The following is a 12577-nucleotide window of genomic DNA, read 5'->3' as shown; positions in this document are numbered from 1 at the left end:
AATTCTCCTATGTTCCCAAATAATGATGTTTTCCCTCAAAATGGTCTCATATGTTCCCATACTTTATTTTTGTAAATTGTAGAAGAAAATGTTTGGATTTAAAGATTCTCTGTCCCATAATACAGTCTTGGGGTAGCTCCACACTTGAATACTTGTTCTTGTTCTTCTCCAAAAAGTGTTGAAAAGCCAGGCATGGTGTCGCACACCTGAAAGCCCAGCACCTCAGGAGGCGGGACTGTGAGTTCAAAGCCAGCCTCAGCAACTTAGTGAGGCAAAAAGGGCTGGGGATGTAGCTCAGTGATTAAGCACTCCTGGGTTCATTCCCTGGTACCAAAAAAAGAAAGAAAAGAGTTGAAAAAAACAGTCACCATAGAGCCTTTTTCTGGGGCCAATGAAAACTGACCTGAAAAAAGTGTTTTTATTAAACTTGACATAAATGGTGCTCAGATTTTTAATATGTGGTATGTTAACTCTCCATTCCTATAACAAATACCTGAGATAATCAGTTTATGAAGAGCAAAGTTCTCTTTCAGCTCACAGTTTTGAGGTTCCTGTCCATGACCAGGCAGCCCTATTGCTTGTAGGCCTCTGGCGGGGACACATCGTGACCAGAGCACTTGGCAGAGCAGAACCACTCACCTCAAGGCCAAGAAGTGAAACAGAGGAAGAGGAGGGGCTGGAGTCCTTCCAGGACACGACCCTGATGACCACAGGACCTCCCACCAGGCTCCACCTCTTAAAGTTTCCTCTAGCAACAAGCTGGGGTCTAATCTTTCAATACCAGGGCCTTGGAGACATTTAACATCCAAACTGTAGCAGGCAGCAACCCACCCAGACATGGAGACCAGGAAGACGCGGGAGAAAAGGAAGGTAGCAGAGATGAGACAGGGACTGACAGGCGCTGTTCTCTCTCCACACAGCCCCTAGAGGAAGTATACGGGTTACCCCAATAAAGCCCCTTGTAAATTTGTATGATCATAGATGCTTCTTCTTTATGGTTGGTGCATATAGGAAAGTTTAAAGTGGAAAAACACTGATTGTAACAGATGATTTTTCTGGTGAAATAGATTTAGATTTTCCTTTTTGGTCTTAGAGTATGATGTAATGAGTGGTTAAGAGTAACCACCCTGAGCCCGGTAATCTTTCTGTTTTCTTCTTCTTTTTTTTTTTTTTTTTTAATTTTTGTCAAATGGGAATGCTAATGATAATGCCTAAGGCTTAGGGCTGTTATAAGGTTAAATATAATGTGGAAAATGCCTAGCGGTGCCTAGCACAATGGTGAATCCTTCCTATATGAAAGCCATTGTTGTCAGTGGGCATTGTCTCCTTAATGGACTGTTAACAAACTCCAATACTGTTTTGCATAATGAGAGTAAACTGCCTAAATGGATCTTTATCTGTCAGAATTAGTTTAGCTTAACCACCAAATGAGAATCCGTTTTTTCTCACATAACAAGGAAATCAGAATCAGGCACTATGAGGCTGGTGCCTTGGTCTCAGGAACACTTTCAGGACCAGCTTCCAATTTTCTGCTCTTCCGCCCTTATCAATGGTCTTCCATCTTCATGGCTGGAGGCTGCTGCCCCTCCAGGCCTCTGAGGGGAAGAGCCGAGTCAAAGGCAAAAGCTTTCTTACAAGACGGTCTTTTGGGGCTTGGTGGGTGAGAGTGTCAGAGAAACTCTCTGCCCAACTGACTCCTGCATCTCACTGTCCAGAACTGCTTCATGGCCTGCCCGTAACAGAAGTGGAAGTCGACAAAGAAAGTGTGTGTTGGCAACTGGCACATAGCCACCTTTAAGAAAGAAAAAAAGTCTAGTTTTGTTGGACATCGAGTAAGTAATCATCAGTATCTGCCAGAAACACACGCAAAGAAATGACCCAACTCCTGGGCTTGTTGATTTTCAACCAGAGATTTATAAATGTCCTCCATATTGAGAGACCTGCTGAGGGAATTTGCCGAGACTTTAAATTCTATCATCACCCTTAAGAAGAGAGATGGTCACTGGTCTTTGTAACTCAAGGGATAATAGCCAGAGGCCTTGAGATGTGAGCCCTGAATCAATATTTTCAGCTTGCCTCCATGTCGCAGTGTAAAATCCAGTTGCCATTTAGTACAACAGATGTGATCTTGGAGTTGTGACTTTCTCATTTATTCAAGAAGCATTTATTGAGGAAACACTGATCTTGAAATACAAGTAAAAGGAAAAATGTAGAAGCAACGTCCAACTTTTCATGCATGATTTTTTTTTTTTTTTTAAGGTCTGTAGAGGTCTAGATTCTGGCAGTGACTTTCTGTTTGGTTGTTTAGAGAAGTTCCCTGTGGTGCTCAGGTTCTGTGTGACCGCCTCACTGGAATTAGAGGTACCTGGCCCCGGTCATTTTCTATACGAAAGTCAAGTTTCCTTCAGTTGATTTTAAATGACCAGTGTAAAGAAACAGACATAGAAAACGCACAGTTCTTTACCATCTTAACAGATTTCAAGTCAGTCGGTAACTATTTATTGCCTCGAACTGTTGCCCAGCACTCAATAATAAAATGCCATCCAGCTTTGCAGGGAGGATCCTTCTGAGGCAGCTGCATGCTAAGAACCAGTTGCACAAAGTTTGTAGAAGACGTTGGCATTGATTTCTCCTGTCTTGGAAGAGCTTGGAAGTGACTGTGGTTTGGTCTCTGCTCTCCCAGCCACTCACCAGGTTACCTGGGGGAGTTACCTGAGTTCTCTCAACCTCACTTTCCTTATATACAAAGAGACGACTGAACAGAACGATCTTTAAGTTTCTCCTTGAACTAAGGATTGAGGCAGGATGGAGACTTACCTGCCATGGAGACTGTTCCCAACCTATGCGTATCAGAGGGCGCCTTGGGGTGGGGAGGGTCTTGGTTCATGCTTCCTTTCGTCCTCATGAAATGAAAGGGTTGGGTTTGAAGAGCGCCGGGTCCTCTACTTGATCTAATATCCTGTCTGGTAGAGTTTGATAGAACTTCCAACCCTATTCGACCAGGTGGGTTTTTTTCATGGAAATTTTTGGAAACGTGCTTGATGGATTTCATCTTCCCAAGACCTGTGCATGTACCTTCCAAAAGTAGTAATGCAAAAGCCAGAGTAGTTCAGCATTAAAGTTAGAAAGGAGAACAAGGAAGTTCAAGGCTATGAACTCTTCCATGTGTAGGAATCTCCACCCAGTGTGTTTTAATTGGCCACAGATTGACAGAAACTGTTGCTCAATTGTGCTCTGTTAATAGTTGGTTGAATCACACCTTGACCAGCAGAAAATCCTGTACTTGGGTTTGAATTGATCTTTGAGGGGAAAACCGGTTACTCCAAGACCTGCAGAGAGGTGATCATAGGAGACTAATAATAGTTCTCTTAGGACCTGCCACGAGCAGCACCTCTGGATCTTGTGCAGGGTCAATAGTGATCAGTGAAATGATGGGACATCTGCAACATGGATGCAGTCCCCAAGTGGCCCTGATGCTACAAGGTAGATCCTGAGCCAAAAGGGCAGATGTTGGCAAGTTACCCTAAGTTGAAATGACGCCTCAAAATTGTTTTTAAAGAGATACAGAACTGCAAGCACTAATTGAAGAAAAACCCCAAAGAGGCATACATCACAGCTGACTTTTCACTTCATAAGCAGCCCTCAGAAGGCAGAGGGCTGTTTTAAGCAGAGGCAGAGCGGAGTGCGTGAGACCAAAGCAGAGGGTCTGTTGGAATAGGCCTAGCTAGAAACCACGTGCCCTGCCTGGGAAATGACCTGACAGGCTCATCTCTCCAGGAGCATGGAGGACTGCGGAATTTCAGTTTAAGTTATGCCTCAAAACTTGCCAGCCTTGATGATGAAAGAAATAAAAGATCAAGATACCTAATTTCACAGTGGAAGACCCAGGCGGCTCCAGGGCCGCTTCTTCAGTGACCAGCTGACGTGGCTTCAGTTGATCTAGATAGTTATTTATGAGTTGAGGTCATATTTTGGCCAATCTTTTACTCACAGCTTTACCCAAATAAAGCCTCCTCTCTCAGCATTTCTCTTGCCAAAACCAGGTTGGGAGATGGTTCTTGGAGAGGATTATTTTTGTCAGGGAAAGTAGGGATCTCCTCACAGTAAAATGCCCCAGCAAAGCCACACAGGGCACCAGATACGGGGCAGAAGGTTGTGCAGATTGAAGGGAAGCAAACTAAAGCCCTTTCCTTTGTGCCCTGGTTTTTGATATTTGGTTTTTGAAATTTTGTCGTTTGTCCGTGTTTGTTTATTTATTTATTACCCAAAATCCTCCCCAGATGGCAGTGAGAGGCCCAAGGGAACGCTCTTCCTTAATAACCAGTTCACTCAGAGGGACTGGTTTTTAGGATGTTCCTATTGGATCTTTGTGTTAGTTAGCTTCTCCTCACTCTAACCAAATTACCTGACAAGAATGACTCAGAGGAAGAAGAGTTTATTTTGGCTCATGACTTCAGAAGATTCAGTCCATGGTCAGCCGCTCCAAGGCAGAAACATCATGGCGGAAGGGCCTGGAGAAGGAAAGCTGTCAGCTCCTGGCGACTGGAACAGGGTCAAGGATAAACCCTCCAGGGCATGCTCCCAGTGACCCACTTCCTCCAAATAGGTCTCACTGCACCCCCACCAGCAGTCCATTCGGCTATCAGTGGATTAATCCAGCTAATTCATTAATTAGGTGGATTAATCCACTGAATGAGATCAGAACCCTTATGATCCAATCATTATCTAAAAGCCCCACCTCTGTACCCATGAGATTTGGGGGGCCTTACCAGACCAAAACCATACCAATCTTGCCCTTGGTCTGTCTTTATTCTAATTTTTGACATAGGTTCTAACTTCTCTCTGCCTGGAAATATCTTAGGCTGACCCTTACAAGAAAAGAAATGGCAATGAACCCCAGCATCTGGGAAGTGTTATCAGATCTGCACACATGCCCTTGTAACCAAGAAGAGCCAACTCTTCAACTCAGAGCCAACAACAGAAGAAAAATCCCTTGTTTCTTGTAGACATTGGCATTGATTTCTTATGGCTTGGAGGAGCTTAAGTGAGAACTGTGGGTTGGTCTCTGCTCTGACCCTAGCCTGGTGACCTGGGGCAATTACTTAAGCTCTCTCAACTCACTTTCACTTATGTGTAAAAAGAGATCATTGAACAAGATGATCTTTAAGGTCCTCCTTGAACTAAGGTTCAGGACCAGCTACAGACTTAGTTACCTGCCATGGAGACTGTTCCCAACCCTATGCATATTATAGGGTGACCCAGAGTGGGAGGGGTCTTAGAAATGATTGCTTCATTTTGTCCTCATGAAAATGGAGTTGAATTTGAAGATATCCAGGTCCTTACTTGATCTGATGTCCTGTCAAGCAGAGTTTGATAGAGCTGCCTCCCCAACACTACCAGCTGACTGTATTTCATGGAAGCTTTTGGAAAAGTACTGACTGGGTTCATCTTCCCAGACCTGTACATGAAACGAGACGTGCGCCCTGGGATCCCTAGGTTTTAAGAAGCATAGTCCATCACACCAGTTAGACCTCATCATTACGAACAAGGGGCCTCAGTTTACTTTAAGCAGGAAGAACTAAGAGATTGTGTAGACCCTGTAGCTATCAAGATGGTTTCCCTAACACTTTGCTCCTGTTTTTCCAGCTGTACTACAGGGATAAAAGAGCTTGCTCCTGCACACCTCTCTGCTTCGTTGAGAATAAAAACTTAGCCAGGGGTGTAGTTCAGTGGTTGGGCATGTGCTCAGCATGTGTGAGCCCCTGGGTTCAATCCTCAGCACCACCAAAAACAAAAAAAACGACCCAAATGATGTTCAAGGTGGGAAAATAGAAGAGAAAAACATCTGATTGCATAACACCAAATAACAAGGAGTTAATGGATGTAATTTATGATATTTCAGGGATCAGAGTAGTGTATGAAAAGAAAATTAAGGAGACAAAGTCCTATGAGACTCTGAATAAAAAAAATATATATCATTAGACAAGTATTTTTTTCTAAAAGAAATGAAGATCTTATGTAGACATTCACTGCTACTTCTTAAATTATTGAAATAAATACTAAGGGGTATGGGAATGGAAATGAAGAAGATCCAATTTTTTAAAAATACCTATATTCTAAGTTGTTTGGGGAACTTTGGAACTGATTCAAACTCAATTGCTGACATGTACACTTTTCTGTTTTATATATTATGTGTCAGTAAAAGATTGTCACAAAACACATTCCTTAATGATCTAAAAGAAGGTTATAAGTTTTTTTTAAGCAGAACAAAAGAAGATAATGAAGATGGAAATGTGTTTGGCTGGCTGCACACATTGCTGCTGACAGTGAATATGGAGAGTTCTTCAAAGAGTGCAGGGGTTTGGGAAGAAAGCTTGTCAAAAGCTGGCACCTGGCATCCGAAGTCCTAAGACCAAGAGTTACCACAGGAGGGGTTTTAAGTTGAGAACATCAGCCAACTAACTGTGGCTGATACAAACAGGGACTTATTTTCCTCATAAAGCAAGAAGTCCAGAGGTGATTGCTGGCCTTCGTTCAGCTTCAGAGAAATGCCATCAAGGACCCTGAGCTTTTCTGTCTTTCCTTACCTCCATCCTGGCAGTTGGTTCTTATCCTCATGCCTCATATTCACAGAGTGGCTGCCACAATCCCAGGCATTTCATCTGTGGTCAAGGCGGGAAAAAGAGAGAAGATGACCAACACCCTTTTCCTTTTATCAGAAAAGCAGGCTTCAGCCTTTACATTGGCCAGTACTTCAGCACATGGCGGCCCCAGCTGCCTTAATAGTGGGAGAGGGCAGGAAGAAGGAAAGTTGAGTAAGGCCATTGGGTTAACCAGTAATCAGTGTCTGCCTGAGAGACTCTCTTAAAGAGAGTCAGCCTGTGGCTTGATGCTGTTGGGAAGAAATAAGGATATAACCCCTTTGGGACTATGGCACAGGGCTGCAAACCTTTCCACTAATAGAATCATAATAGCACATCTCTTGAGTGGAATTAAAATGTCTGTTTGGAAGGCAGGTGGGTTTATATTTCACCCTGAATTAGTGAAAGAGCTTAATTAATGCTAATAAGTTCCCAGTCATGCCTACTGTAAAATAAGATTAATATTTATTCCCTGCCTCGCTTGGATCCTTTTATTCAGTCATCCATTTATTAAACAAATATATACTAAGCACTGATAATGTATCAAGTGCTATGCTGATGCTGAGGTTGCACAGATAAATCACACAGAGCACCGTCCCTCGATGACTTGACGGTCTACCAGGGAGGGTAGACCAGTGAACATATACATATGGTGCTCTGCGGCATGTTGATCCGTGCTGTGTGCCTTACAGTATATTTATATAGAGATAGATAGACATGCGTAGATGATATATGAGTTGTGTTAGTCTGCTTTCCGTTACTGTAGCAAAATGCTTGAAATAATCAACTTAAAAAGAGGTAAGGTTCCTTTGGCTCACAGTTTCAGAGGTTCCAGTCCTTGGTCAGTTGGCCCTGTTCCCTGGGCCCGTGGTGACGGAGCCTATCATGGAAGGGAGTGCACAGGGAAGCACCCTACTCAGTGCGTGGCTGCGGGGAACAGAGGGGCTGGGGTTCCCATATCCTCTTAGAGGTCATGACCCCTGTGGCCTAAATGCCCTCCACTAGGCCCCACCTCCTGAAGGGTCTGTCGCCTCTCAGTAGTGCCCTGAGCTGGGGACTCAGCCTTTACCTCATGGGCCTGTGGGGGGCACTCGGTATCCAAATATAGCATTATGTGAACAAATAGGCAAGGTGTGTAATGGAAGCGTTCGTAGAGGTTCATAGAAGCCTTAGGGATAGAGAAGGGGAAGGCGATTCTAGGGAGCCGGAGAAGACTGCATGAGGAGATGGAATCTGAGAGAGGCCTTGAGAAGGAGTCAGCCTCGTGTGGGGAGTAACTGGTGGTGGAGGAAGAGTTGATGCAAAAGCATCGACGGCTTAAAAGGGAATCGTTGGTTCCCAGTTTGGCCAGCACCTGGCTGATGGGAGGAGGCCCGTGTGGGACGGTGAGGACCCTCAGAAGCCACAGGCAGGAGTTTGGCCCGGGAGAACTTGGGCACGGTCAGACTCGCGCCTCGGGAAGAGCCTTCTGGAGCCCGCGAGGTGAGGAGGCGCTGCGGGAAGGCTGAGAGACTCGGTCGCCGAGAAGCTGTTGTGGAGGGCTTTGCAACAATCTTGGTGAGAGATGGTGACTCGACTAAGGTAGAGGGGTTCTAGAAAGGTCTTTGAGGTGAGATGGGCAGCTTTTGATGACTGGACGTGTTGAAGGAAGGAAGGGGAGACATCAAAAATGATTCCGAGGTTCTCACGTTCGTCTGGGTGGAAATGTGGGAGAATGTGGCGTCTGCTGGACTTTCTCCTCCTCTGTGGCAGGAGGAGGGGGCTTCCCTTCAGGGCTGTGTTGCCAAAGTCCTCTTCCCGCGGCCCCTCGGCCCCCGGCCCAGCCAGAAGAGATCTCAAGGTCACGTTCTGGGACAGGGTCGATGGTCCCTTCCTACATGGGGAAGGGAAGCAGACTTGGTGTACATGCAGACGTCAGAGGGGATGGGAGTGACCGCTGGACAAGGCTTGGGGCCTAGTGCAGAACTGAGGTGACCCAGGATTCCTGCAGGCCTCACACTGAGCTTCACGGATGTCATCGTTTTCTAAGGCCATGAAGGAATGGACTTCTAGGATGCTTCAGCTTCTCCAAGTGCATGACGAATACTTGAAAAAATTATTAAGAGACTTCGTTATTTTTAATTGCACCTACTTGTTGGGTCTGTGACCCCATGAATCCATTCTTGCTGTGAAAGTTTTCAAGGACCCTGTACCCTCTTGACCTCTCCTGATAATTATCACTGTCATCCTCCTGTGAAGTGCTGTTTTGATTGCACACTTAAAAGGCACTCTCTCCGGGACCGCGTGGCTGGAACGCCCACTGCTTGGGCTCCAGGACAGCGTGTGAGAGTGGTTCCTGCCTTCAGAGGTTCAGCTGGCCTGACCCTCCCTTTTTGCCTTCCCTTCCCCACAATCCCACCTCTTGCTTTTCAGAAGTTTTTAGTTCCACGTTCCTGCTTTAATAAGACCAGCCCTTCTCCCTGAGGCCCAGAAAGCTGAGTTTTAACAAACACAGATAAATCAATAAGTGTGTTTTATCAGTGCCGGGGTTGCTGGCAGGTGCCTCCCAGCAAACAGGATTCTAGTTTCACCACCCCACGCCCCTCTCCAAACACAGGTTCCTATTTGTTTCTTCTTTCCTTAGATGACACTCTCTGGCAAGTCTTCATTCAAAAGAAAATCGATCCCGTTATCCAAATACAGGTGGAAGAGTGTATTTGGGAAGCCGTTTTAGCCAAATGGTGTGAAATAGGCTGCTTTTTTTCTGCCATTGCCTCTGACCTATGGTCTGAGCATTTCCATCGCTTGGGTCTTATGAAAAGTTCTTTCTGACAGTTACTCACCGCCGGGTGGTGTTCGGTTCTGTGCTGCGGTTCTGTGCGTTAAGATTCACAAGAACTGAGGTGAAGGACAAGACAGTAACTCAGGGTCCTGCTCTTCAAAATGAGACCATGGATGAGTGTCCCCTTTACGTGTCCCCTTACCTCTTATTGGCACTGTGTCCTGTCTCCTTGGATTACTGCAGAAGGGATGTTTGTATAATCAGTTCATTGAAAAGTATGGATAGGAAAATTAAAGGTAAACCTACAGATGATTAGGAAAAAAGAAAAACTGTTTTAAGATGAGAAGTTTTCATGTTCACTTATTTTTTCATTAATGTGCAGGTCACTCAGCAGCTTCCCAAAGGTCGGAGACTGTTCTAGAAACAGTAGTGCACCCTTGCACGAGAGAGTCCTGGGTGGAGCAATACACGGTGTTTAATCCAAGTTCCTGGCTAACAGTTTTGCCCAACCCAGAACATAGGGCAAAACTTTTCTCCATAAAGGGCCGTATGAGTATTTCCTTTCAAGGGACTGGACTGTTGATTTTTGCATTGGAATCTTGAGATTTAGAAGACTTTATGTAGTATCTTGAGGCAAGCGTTGACACTTCTGGAATTTTAGTATGCAGTCGGATCTTTCATTCAGAAAGTATTTATTGAGTACCTACGGTATACTGGGCACAGTGCTGTCAGTCACTCGAGGATTGGGTCAGCTGAAGACTCGACAGTTAGAACTCATTGGCTGCCACCTCGACCTTCACGAGTGGCCTCCTCAGTGACAGGAAACGAGCATGAGGAGCAGCTGCAGGTCTTGACTGCAGTCACCCGCCAGCCGCATCCTTTGGGACCCGTCCTCAGCGATGACTAAAATGAAGTGCTTTCCTGTGGCCCTGTTCCTTCCTCACGATTCTTTGTTCTCTTGGCCAGAAACAGAAAAGATCGTCCTGGAGGCGGGAAACGGATTGCCATCCTGGAAGTTCAACGACCAGCTTTTCCCCTGTGACGTGTGTGGGAAAGTGTTTGGCCGACAGCAGACCCTGTCCCGACACCTCTCGCTGCACACAGGTGAGCGGCACCTCCCCGCCACGCCTTCTGCGCTCTCGCCATCCTCTGAGAGAAGCGGTTCAGGAAATGGGGAAAGGCGTCCCCCCCAACCTCCCGGGGTCTCGTCCCCAGTGTGTGAAAGCAAACCCAGGAAAGCTTTCTGTTCGTAATGAAGGGTGCAAGAGTTCCAGGGTGCTGGGGAGAAGGCACACATTTAGGCATGCCAAGGGCACATGGCAGAGCTCTCCACAGGTGGACCAGGCTCCTCTTAGGGATGCAGGGGAGGGGCCTCGCCCACCCCCGGGGTTTCATCTCATTGTGCTGGAACAGTGGGGGCAGGGGCCACCTTGGTCTTTTCTGCCTTCATTTCCATATAACAGTAGACAAATAATCGTTGATTCTAAGAATGAGGAAAAGGAACCAAATTCACAAGGAGTAAGAGATATAAACAGTAATATGATCAGCAAAAAATAAATGAGGACATAATTTTATTCTTCTTTATGACTGAGTACAACTCCACTGTTTATGTATACCACATTTTCTTTTTCCATTCACCTACCAAAGGGCACCTGGGCTGGTCCCATAATTTGGTTGTTTGCAGTATAAACATTAATATGCATGCATCACTATAGCATGCTAATTTTAGTTCCTTTGTTTTTATTTTTGTACCAGGGATTGAACCCAGAGGTGCTTAACCGCTGAGCCACACCCCACCCCTTTTTATATTTTATTTAGAGACAGGATCTCACTAAGTTGCCGAGACTGGCTTTGAATTTGCAATCCTCCTGTCTCAGCCTCCCAAGCCACCAGGATTACAGACTTGCACAATAGCACCCAGGTGTTCCTTTGGATAAATACCAAGGAGTGGAATAGCTGGGTCATATGGTGGCTCTATTCCTAGTCTTTTGAGGAATCTCCTAAAAGACATGAGGTAAAAATCAATAGTAAACATAAAGCAAGATGCAGGTGGGGCTTAGTGGTGGAGCCTGTGCTTAGCATGTGTGAGGCCCTGGGTTCCATCCCCAGCACCAAAAAGAAAAAACAGAAATAGTAAAATCAAGTATTTCAGTTTTCATATTGAAACTGCAGCTTTTAAAATATTCAGATACCTCATGTTTATGGAAAACACAAAAACAAAAGATAAAGTTCAAACTAAAAGTTTTGCACATCACACAAAATAAAGGAAGCAAATGGGATATTAATATGACAGGATTAATTGTGTTCTTTTTCTTTTTATATTTTTAACATTTTTAATCTTAAATTTCACCAAAGACAAAGTTTAGTAACATATTTAGTCACAAAGAAAACTAACATGGTTTAAGAAGATGCGGCTATATAGGCCACATTCTCTGAGCATACTTAAATGAATTTTAAAATAAAAAAGGAGCAATAAAATGTTCTACTTAATTGAATCAATAACCAGGAAATAAAATGAAAATTCAAATATCAGACATCTAGAAGGAACAAAGAGGACAATTGTACCATGGCCCGAGCAAACAGCCACAGCTGTAGTCAGAGGAAAATTTATAGACTTTTAATTTTTTAATGAATTAATTTTCTAATTAATGCTTTAATTAGAAAAGAAGAAAGACAAAAGTAGAAGAACTTAGCACTCATCTGAAGGCATTAATAAAAGAACAACAAAATCTAGGAAGGAGATGACCAGGAAAGAAACAACTTTACTTAAGTTTAATTAAGAAAGGCAAAAGAAGAAAATATAACCAAAAGTAGGAAAGAAAGAGGTCTAAAAATTCTCCAAGATGATTTCATTCTCACCTTTCAAGAATTAGAAATTTCCATGTTATTAAATCCTTCCAAGTGACAGAAAAAGATAGAAAGCTCCCAGTTCACTTTATGAAGAAAGTATAACCTTAATACAGAGCAAAACTCAACAGCCTCACTTATACAAATGCAAAAATCCTAAGGGGTCTGTAATCCCTGACATGCTATAGGACTCCTCCCCAGCTGCAGCACCTTCAGATGCTGGGGACCACCTGTGATAATGGCGATGCTTAGTGTGTTGTGGAAACACCTTCCTTTCCAGGTTCTTCCCGTGACATGAGCAAGACAGGTGTTCTCTTTAACCCAAGCC

General features: G+C 44.4%; 1 protein-coding gene across 6 annotated transcripts in view; it reads left to right on the top strand.

Annotated features, from left to right (window-relative positions):
• The window catches only part of Znf827 (zinc finger protein 827), a 161880-nt gene that overhangs the window by 131762 nt on the left and 17541 nt on the right, over positions 1-12577 (top strand). For all 6 annotated transcript variants that reach the window (XM_047566789.1, XM_047566788.1, XM_047566792.1 and 3 more), the window contains exon 9: positions 10369-10506. In XM_047566789.1, coding sequence (XP_047422745.1) covers positions 10369-10506 — 138 coding nt within the window. The remainder of the gene's footprint in view (positions 1-10368; positions 10507-12577) is intronic.

This window comes from Sciurus carolinensis, chromosome 10 (genome assembly GCF_902686445.1).
Source record: "Sciurus carolinensis chromosome 10, mSciCar1.2, whole genome shotgun sequence".
NCBI classification, from domain to species: Eukaryota; Metazoa; Chordata; class Mammalia; order Rodentia; family Sciuridae; genus Sciurus; species Sciurus carolinensis.
Note: the sequence above shows the minus strand (reverse complement) of the source record. Positions and strands in the feature narration are given on the sequence as shown.